This window comes from Myotis daubentonii, chromosome 3 (assembly GCF_963259705.1).
Source record: "Myotis daubentonii chromosome 3, mMyoDau2.1, whole genome shotgun sequence".
Taxonomy (NCBI): domain Eukaryota; kingdom Metazoa; phylum Chordata; class Mammalia; order Chiroptera; family Vespertilionidae; genus Myotis; species Myotis daubentonii.
Genome location: NC_081842.1, coordinates 204,842,561 through 204,852,736, shown reverse-complemented (window position 1 = coordinate 204,852,736; position 10,176 = coordinate 204,842,561). Strand labels below are relative to the sequence as shown.

The window sequence follows — 10,176 nt, the reverse complement described above, 5'->3', positions numbered from 1 at the left end:
CACCTGGCGCACCGCCAGCAGCAGCTGCCTGGCCGCGCCCGCGCTGCGGCGGGAGGCGGTGTCAGGCTCAGGCCCCAGCCCCGGGGGGAGGGAGGGCGGGGCGGGGCGGGTGGTTCGGAGACCCGCTCACAGCCTCCGTCTAGGCCACGCCCCCGAGCCTGGACCACGCCCCCTTCCGTCCTCCCCCCGCCCCCCCACCGAGGCCACGCCCCGGGGCCCGGCAGTCCCATTTCCTCCAGCGAGTTCCGAGACGCCGGCCTGGGCCCGCTCCCAACGAGGCCCCGCCCCCACGGGCCCCGCCCCCGGCCCCGCCCCGCGGCTAGAAGCCGCTCGGGCTGCGGCCGCCCCGGAGTCGCGCGCGAGGCGTCGGGTGGTGCTGAGCAGCCGAAGCGGAGGCGAGCGCTACGCCCGGACCGGACCGTCCAGGAAGGCGCCGCGCGGCGGGAACCCACCCCGAGCATCCCCGGAGCAGAGGCAGCCGCCGCTACCGTTGTCCGCGGAGTGTCGTCGAGCCGGCCATGGCGTTGTCGATGCCGCTGAACGGGCTGAAGGAGGAGGACAAAGAGCCCATCATTGAGCTCTTCGTCAAGGTGAGCGCTGGCCCGCCGTCCGCCCCGCAGAGTCCCCAGCGCCTGCGGGGGGCGGGGTCCCTGGGCTGCGTCTTTAGCCCCCGCACCCCGAGGCGCTCCCCGTGGCGCCCGGCACCCGCCCGGGGCTGAGGGGCTGCGCTGCTCGCGCCCCCGCCCATTGTGTCGGGCTCACCCGCGCCTTCCCGCCGCCGAGGTGGGTCCCGGGAGCCAGAGTGGGACCGGGACCCCCGAAAACTAGCAGTCGGGGCCGGTCGTCGCCGCCTCGCGAGGCCGCGGTCCGGGTCCGGGTGGGACTAGCTGCTCCCCCTCGGGCCCCAGAGGCCCCGGGGCCAGGGCGGGGTGCGTCCCGTCACCGACCCCCGCTCCCCGCGGCAGAAGCCTTGAGCCGGTGGTGAGATGAGCTGAACTTCTAGGGCGCTTTCGGAAAGAACAGTTCCCTCCCCGCTGGTGTGAAACTCACTTTAATTTTCCATGCAATCCTATCTTTTTTTTTTAAAAAAGAGCAGGCATTCCTGGCTTCCCGGAGAAGCCCGAGATTCCCAACGTGGGTTTTCCTGCTTTAGGTGTTTTACCACCATCTGGTTTTCTGGTTTCTCGGGCGCGGAATGTCTCGTATGATGCAACGTTTTGGCTGCTCCCCTGGTGGTGCTGCCTCCGGGAAAGAGTGTGTGCGCTCTTTTGTTTTGAAAGAAAAACTGAGGAGGGAAAGAATTCACCACTGGCTTGGGCTTTACAGGGTTGATTTCCCGCTCCGGTCTCTCTGATGGTTAGATCCTGGAATTACCTTATTTGCTTGCCAATACTACCCCTGCCCCTTTCTTTGTTTTGATAGTTTTCATTTGAGCAAAGGAGAGGGTGGAAGTTAGAAACATCTGGATCCAGCTGCCTTCCTCAAAACCTCTTTAAGCCGGTGCAGGAGGCAGCTGGTCCCTGATACTCTCTCGTCGCTGATGTTTCTCTCTCTCCCTCTCCTTCCTCTCTCTCAAATCAATAAAAATACATTTTAAAAAAGAAACTTCTTTAAAATCCTCTAGATTCTCGTAGTCACTGTCTTCAGCAGACTCATTCAAAGCTGGGCTCTGAAGGAGAGTTAACAGAAATGCAGAACGATTTTGTTCATTTTTTTCCTGAGTTTTTATTTTAACGAAGGGAAGACATGGGAAGGGTGTGTTTGAGGCATGGAGAGAAGAACTGATCTGCAAGCGATCGGAACAGTGTCTGTTTTAGGATTGTGTTTAGGTTACCAGTTGTAGAAAGATTTTGGTCTAGGGAACTGAAACAGGAGATAGGCATAGAAACCCCAGAATATCGTAAAAGTCTCAGTTACTCTGGGTGGCAGATAGAGTATTCAGAGGGGCAGAGAGTGGAGGAAGGAAGCTGAAATAAGAGTGGAAGGCACATTGAGAAGGGGTGCGGGGGTCAGAGATTAGTGTTAAAATTGTTTACTGAGCTAGGAATAGGAAGGAATTTCCATAAGCTCAAAAACAGTATATCTACTGAAAAAATCTAAAAAAAAGTTATCCTTAATGGTGAAACCTTAGAAGTAGCATTAAATTTAGAATCTGATAAGGATACTATCAGTAATGGTTTCTTTTCAGTATTGTACTGGAGGTCCTAGTCAATACCATAAGACAAGAAAAATGAGGTGTATGAACTAGAGAGGAAGAGAGCAATGCCTAATGCCCTGTTTACTATTAATTTAACCACTATATTAGAAGGAGAAGCCCAGCTGGTGTTGCTCAGTGGTTGAGCCTTGACCTATGAACCAGGAGGTCACAGTTAGATTCCTGGTCAGGGCATATGCCGGGATTGCGGGCTTGATCCCCAGTAGGGGTCCTGCAGGAGGCAGCTGATCAGTGATTCTCATCATTGATGTTTCTATTTCTCTCTCCCTCTTCCTCTCTGAAATCAATAAATATATATTTTTTAAATAAAGGAGAGGAACATGACTTCCCAAATTTGAGTCATTTGCATACTTCTTCCCAGCTTTCCGTATTTGTGTTAGATCAGTATTATGATATTATTGTTTACTAAATACAATTCACTTTTAAAAAAATTCTCACCTGAGGATATGGCTTTTGATTTTAGAGAGAGGAAGGGGGGGAGAGAGAAACATGGGTAGGAGAGAGAACCATCCATTGGTTGCCTTCTGCAGGTGCCCTGATTGGGGATCAAACCCACAACCTAGGTATGTACTCTGGCCAGGAATCGAACCTGCAACTTTTGGTGTACGGGATGACACTCTAACCAACTGAGCCACTTGGCCAGGGCTCTACAGCTCACTTTTTAAAAAACAGCTTATCCTTAAGTAATAATTCCTGTGAAATTATGGGTTAGGTGTGATGATTATAAAGATAGAAAGGTTTGTGAACCAGCTAAAAACATCCTGTTTATCATTAGTTGTAAGCCTTTCTCACTGGCCTTAGTGGCAGAGAATCAGGGTTCAAGTCACATTCCTTTCGTTAATCTTCACCCAAGGATATTTTTCACTGATTTTTAGGGAGAGTGGAAGAGACAGGGAAAGACAGAGGGATATATCGATGGGAGAGAAACACATCGGTTGGTTGCCTCTGAACGGCCAGGGCCGGAGGAGATTGCAAGCAAGTTACATGCCCTTGACCAGGATGGAACCTGGGACTCTTTGGTCCTCAGGCCAACGCTCTATCCACTGAGCCAAACCCTCGAGGGCTCAAGTCATTTCTTTACTCACTGACTTGGTTACTCTGGGCAAGTTGTTTTCCCTCTCAGAGACTTATTTTCGTTTCTGAAGCAAAAGGCGACATGTTTTCTGTTGCTGGGTGATTCAGTATAAGCAAAACTTTGTACTGATGTAAACCAGGATGGTTGTTTCAAAGGAGAGAAAAGGTAGTGGGGGGGCAGATAAATTGTGGTAAAGAGTATTTTTCTTTCTTCTCGAAACCTATGTGCGAAAAATGCAAATGGGGGAAAATACCTTTGTAAATATAGCTATTTTGAAAGCAGTGAGGGGGCAGAGGCCATGGTTGTCCAAAGTGGTATTTTAAACCGTATTAATTATTCTGCCAAAAGGTTTCTGTAGCAGAAAACTGTTATCTAGCCCTAGCCGGTTTGGCTCAGAGGATAGAGTGTCGGCCTGCCCACTAAAGGGTCCAGGGTTCAATCCCGGTCAAGGGCACGTAACTTGGTTGCAGCCTCCATCCCTAGTAAGGGGCATGCAGGAGGCAGCCAGTCAATGATTCTCTCATCTTTGATATTTCTATCTCTTCCTTCTCTGAAATCAATATGAAAAATAAATAAAAAGAAAAAATTATCTAAACTTAAAGCCCAAGTGAAAAGCGTTGAGCCTACCTAAATTTAGATAACTTTAAATTTAAGAGAAATAGGCTAGGATCTTCCCAACTAGTGTGACTGCATTTCGCTTCCTGGGGAATATCGGTTTTGGAATCATTTACCCATGAGCCCAGTGACTCGCCATCCCCTGTATAACAGCAGTTGTCTATTTTTGTGTGTTTACCTCAACGCTGATAGGACAGGAACCTTCCTAGGAGTAAAGAGGCTTACAAAGGCAGCCCTCCTCAACAGTGAGGATACCCACTTTCGCCACGTGTAGGTGTATATATTTTGATAACGCCAGCCCCAGTTGGGATCCACCAACCAAGAGGGTGAAGTTCAACTCTTTAGCAAGGTCTTATCTGACTGCTATCTGGGTTTCTAATCCGATTTGCTCACTTATTGTGTGTTTCAAGACATGTTGCTTAAGACTTTCTGTGCCTCATCTGCACAGTTGAGTTATTAATAGACCAAACTCATGGGATTAAATTAGTGAATATATATGGCATAGAACAGCGACTAGTACACAGTAAGCAAGTAAATGCTAATTGTGTGTTATTTTGAACCTGGTACCCTTCAGTCCGCAGTCTGATGCTCTGTCCACTGAGCCAAACTGGCTAGGGCTTGTGTGTCATTTTGTATGTACATATTTAGTTACAGATCCTCCTATTAGATAGTAAGGAATTGGGGTGGTGGTTGTTAAAAAGAAAGAAAGAAATCTTGTGCAGAGTGGCTTAACACATAAGAATAGCTGTTTCTTTGCGATATCTGGCAGGGTTTCTAATGTGCTTGGACCCTGGGGCAAGACTGCTTGGCTTGGATCTGGCTTCCAGGAGTGTCAGGCAAATTTTATACGTACTCAGTACCTTATTTTCCTGATCTCTCATATCAGGATATAATAATGACAATTTTATAGGGTTCCTGAAGGGATAAACTGGTAATCTGTGTTGTTATTTTTTTTCCTGTTAATCCTCACCCGAGGACATTTTTCTATTGGTTTTTAGAGAGAGTGGAAGGGACGGGGAGAGACAGAGAGAAACATAGATGTGAGAGACACATAGATTGGTTGCCTCCCGCACACGCCCCGACCTGGGCCAGGGGTCAAGCCTGCAACCAAGATATGTGCTCTTGACCGGTAATGGAATCCATGACCCTTCAGTCCCAGGGTCAACGCTCTAACCACTGAAATAACTGGCCAGGGCAGACAGTATATTATTCTTAAATGTGGCCTTCACCTGGCCGGGTTGCTCAGTTGGTTGAGCCTCATCCATACACCAAAAAGGTTTTGGGTTAAATTCCAGGTCAGGGCACATACCTAGGTTGCAGGTTTGATCAGGCTGGGGTGCTATGGGAGGCAACCAATTGATGTTTCCCTCTCCCTCTCTTTCTCTCTCTCTGAAAAAAAAATATCTTCAGGTGAGGATTACAAAATAATGTGGGCTTCATTACTGTAATAGGATTCAGGGATTCTGTAAATCCTTGAAATTACATAGAAGATTCTCTGAATTTTTTTCCGCACTGCAGATTCCTAACCCAAGGATTAAGAACCATTTTTCTAAAAAAAGTACATGGTGGCATTCTGATTGTCAAGCGTAATTCATATAAGTAAGGTATAGAAGGGTTTGGGCTAGATAATCACTAAAGTCACTTCCATCTGATTATCTGTGACTTTTACTGGCATGAGCTAAGTGCCTAATACTGCGTTAAGTACTCTGGGAGTTATAAAAGCTATTAAATATTTCCTGTCTTTAGGTATATACATTTTATTGGAAAGAAAACAATACAAGATGGTTTGGAGTCAAGTATGGTTCACATTAAGTTGGGCTAGGTCACAGTGGTCAGCAAACTCATTCGTCAACAGAGCCAAATATCAACAGTACAACGATTGAAATTTCTTTTGAGAGCCAAATTTTTTAAACTTAAACTATATAGGTAGGTACATTGTTATTAACTTAATTAGAGTACTCCTAAGGCTTAGGAAGAGCCACACTCAAGGGGCCAAAGAGCCGCATGTGGCTCGCGAGCCGCAGTTTGCTGACCACGGGGCTAGGAGATGGTTCAGAAAGATGAAAGTAAGGTTGAACTTGCTCCTGAAAAAGTGGGTGAAGTAGGTGGATTGGGAATAGCCAAGAATGGCAATGTTAGTTATGACATCATTTGTAAACTCCTTATGCAGGAAACAATGGATAGACTGAAACTTGAAAGAAGAAGGAACTAGGAATAAAATTAAGTCCATAGTGCCAGGGAGACAAATTATTTAAAAGTTGAGTATGAGACTTTTAAAACCTAACTTCGATTTTTGCTAATACATTTTGCTAGCCTCGTTTATTCTCCCAACTCTTTCCTGTTCAACAACTATATATTCTACAACTTCCCAGTGGATTTGGGAAGGTGTGAATGGATCAGACAGATGGGCAAACTCTTAGCTGTTTTGCCAGTATAAAGTGGGGGTTCTCTGTTTTGTTTCACGAGCAGGCTTCAAACCTCTTTTTGAAAAGCACGGACAAATGAAATAAATTTTCTACAGGAAACCATGCTGGGAACTTTGTTCTAGTAATTGAACAAAAACTAACTCAGCATCAATAGAGTGTTACCTTGGATGTAAATTAATTTATCATTCATTTGAGGGTTTCAGAAGGGACAATTCAGGAGATAAAAATGAATGTAAAAAAGTGAAGTGTTCCTGCTAAGTTTTGTCTAAGATGTTACTGACGATCTAACAATGCTACTCTTAATAAAGGTGATAATTCCGGTTAAATGTAAAGAAATTGAGAGAAAGGGACCCAAAATGGAAAAGAAACAGGAGACTTCTGAGCCAAGGGGACTGAACACAAGAAAAACCTAACACAGTATGAATAACATTAGAAAAGAGGCGATGCGGAGGGCCTGGCTGTCACTGAAAGTCACATGTGGTTTGGAGGGATGCTTGCAGAGTTGCTTGGAAGTAAGTTAAAGGATGATGAGCAACACTTTCCCCCTTCCTGTTTCATTCGAGCTGTGGAGGCTCACTGGTGTCTCCTAAATAGGGAATCAGTGAGTCCATAAAAGGGAAATGTGTTAGGCAGGATGGCAAGTGTGATTAAGACAGGAATTAAGATTTTGATCAAGTAAGGGAGTAAGTTGGGTTGGGTGGGCCTATTTTAGAGGCTGTTGTAGAGAGTGGAAAGGGAGTTTCTGGAGGAAAATGACATTTAGGCCATGATTACAAATCATCCAACTATGACTTAACAGAAATCTAAATTTAATTTAGGGCATTGGTTTGTGAATTCTCTTGGAACCTTTATTTTTTTAAATATGTTTTTATTGATTTGAGAGAGAGAGAGAGAGAGAGAGAGAGAGAGAATGAAACATCAATCAGCTGTCTTGAGCCCACAACCTGGGCATGTGCACTGACCGGGAATTGAACTGGCCACCTTTTGGTGGGACGATGCTCAACCAACTGAGCCACACTGGCCAGGGCTTTCTTGGAACTTTTAATCCTGTTGTCCTTCTTTTGAGACTTGGCTTTTATCCCTCAGTGCTCAGTACCAAGTATTGGTACAAAGGATATCCATTTGCCTTATTTGGTTTGTTACTTTCCTTTATTTAAAATATAAAGCCAGGAGACTATATTAGTCTAAATTTATGAGAATAGCAACTTAGTGTAGATAAATAAGACTATATCTGATAGTTATGCCAAAGATGGACTAAGAGAATCTTAAATTTTAATGGTAATGTTTTGAAGAAGTAACGATATTAGAAGCAAGGCCATGTTCATCAAACATAGTTTGTCTCAATAGATTCTCCCCTTTTTTTGTAATAAAATTATTAGTTCTAACTTTACATATTAAATAATTCCTTTTTATGAAAAAGATTTAGTTTTCACTATAATAGAATTGTAAAAATGTCAGTTATCTGTGATAATCTAAGTATTGAAATTTACCACCATCTAGCATAGCTATTTATTGGATGTGTGAGAGAGGAAAAGAATCTGAGCAAACATTGGAGAATACAATATCAAATAATTCATTGAAAGCAAAGGTAATTAACTTATAACACTATGTGAGTTCTGTGCATGTTTTCCTTCTTTAACTACTTTATTTTGGACATGGAGACCAGATGGTAGATTACCAGGGTGAAAGTTCATTAAAAACTAAAGACAGCCAAATTAGTCTGTTGTGTTACTTGGGAAAGTGGAAGAGTGGTAGCTGTGAGACCAGACTACATAGACTAATGGAGAGAAAAAGAAGGCGATGCCCTGGCTGGTGGGGCTCAGTTGTTTGGAGCATCATCCCGTGCACCAGAAGATCTCAGCTGGATTCCTGGTCAGGGCACATGACGGGGTTGTGGATTTGATCCCCTCCCATCCATATATCTCTCTCATGTCAATGTTTCTCTCTCTCTCTCTCAAAAAAAAAAAAAAAGAAAAGAAAAAAGAAGCTTGCTATTTAAATGAAAATTTGGCTTTGAACATATATATATCCAAGACTAAATTGAAAAATTTTTAGCCCTGGAGGGGTGCTCAGTTGGTTCAAGTATTGTCCTGATATGTCAAGGTTGCAGGTCCCCCTTGCTCCCCGAATCAGGGCACATACAAGAATTAACCAATGAATGCATAAATAAGTGGAACAACAAAATTGATGTTCCTTTCCCTCCCTTCCTCCCTCCCTGAAATCAATAAATTAAAAAAATTAAAAAAAGTTTTCAAACAGCCCTAGCTGGTTTGGCTCAGTGGATAGAGCATTGGCCTGTGGACTGAAGGGTCTCAGGTTTGATTCTGGTGAAGGGCACATGCCCTCGTTGCGGGCTCGATCCCCAGTGGGGGGCCTGCAGAAGGCAGCCGATCAGTGATTCTCGTCATTGATGTTTCTGTCTTTCTCGCCCTCTCCCTTCCTCTCTGAAATCAATAAAAATATTTCAGACATAAACTTGAAGACTGTGAAGTTTTATATTATTTGATGTTCTAGGTCACAGCATATTTTTGTTAACACAGGAATCTAAAATTTTGGCTTAAAAATTAGGGGTTGTTGATTCTTCATTAAATCATGTAGAAATTGTTGTTAATCCTCAATAAGAGCCTTCATTTACATTTTGTAATTGTCAGGAGGAATCTTGATTACAAATATACTTAAAAAAATGGCTTAGCATAAGTGGTAGCTAACCTAAGTCTGTCTTAGCTTAAATATTGGCCCTAAATTTGAAAAACAATTTTGTTTCCTTTTGCTTCCTAGTATATTCATTTGCATGTATTATGCTCTTTTAAAACTGTTTTTTTCCAATTAAAAAAGTTACACGTTCACTGTAGACAGCTTAGGAAACACAGAAAAGCACAAATATAATAAAATTCACTTAAAACCTTTCTTCTAGAAGTGGCTGCTGTTACCATTTTGTTATATATCCTTGTCTTCTTTATAAACTTGCATGAATTATTATTTTTTAAATATTTTTATTGATTTCAGACAGGAAGGTAGAGGGAGAGAGATAGAAACATCAATGATGAGAGAGAATCATTGATTGGCTGCCTCCTACATGCCCCACACTGGGGATTGAACCTGCCACCCAGGCATGTGCCCTGATCAGGAATCCAACTGTGACCTCCCGGTTCATAGGTCGATGCTCAACCACTGAGCCATGCCGACTGGGCCCTGTTTAATCTTTGCTGGAAGAAAGCAAGCTTTTATGTTGTGAAATCTGCCAACATGTAGAATTGCTCATGTTACAGATATTTATTAAATGGTTTGAAGGTATGCCCTTTTGTGCTCTCTAGGAGAAAGCTGTTCTGAAAATACAAATTTTTTTAGTATTAATTGTCCCCTTTAATAGCTATGTAGTAGGTAAGAGATGACCATTTTATTTTATATATATATATATATATATATATATATATATATATATATATGTATGTATTTTTTTTAATATATTTTATTGATTTTTTACAGAGAGGAAGGGAGAGGGATAGAGAGTTAGAAACATCGATGAGAGAGAAACATTGATCAGTTGCCTCCTGCACACTCCCCACTGGGGATGTGCCCACAACCAAGGTACATGCCCTCAACCGGAATCGAACCCGGGACCCTTGAGTCCGCAGGCTGATGCTCTATCCACTGAGCCAAACCGGTTAGGGCAAGAGATCATTTTATAGTTGGTGTATATAAGATACAATCTTGCCTGGGAACACTTGATTGCAGTATAGGGATCATAATAGAAACAAACATTTAATACTTTCTGGGCACTGAGTGCTGGAAAGAGAAAGGAACAAGAACAGGTCCCTTGTCTTCAAGAAGCTCACAATAGCCTA

General features: G+C 43.7%; 1 protein-coding gene and 1 long non-coding RNA gene across 2 annotated transcripts in view; both read left to right on the top strand.

Moving 5' to 3' along the window:
• The first annotated feature begins 339 nt into the window (after window positions 1–339).
• CLIC4 (chloride intracellular channel 4) overlaps window positions 340–10,176 on the top strand; it is a 57,010-nt gene continuing 47,173 nt past the window's right edge. The window contains exon 1 of the mRNA XM_059690769.1: window positions 340–590. Within this exon, the coding sequence (XP_059546752.1) occupies window positions 519–590 (72 nt within the window). The 5' untranslated portion in view covers window positions 340–518. The remainder of the gene's footprint in view (window positions 591–10,176) is intronic.
• Window positions 601–8,795, top strand: LOC132231520 (uncharacterized). The gene is made up of 2 exons (XR_009452073.1): window positions 601–1,153; window positions 1,423–8,795. It is a non-coding gene; the product is annotated as an uncharacterized LOC132231520 (long non-coding RNA).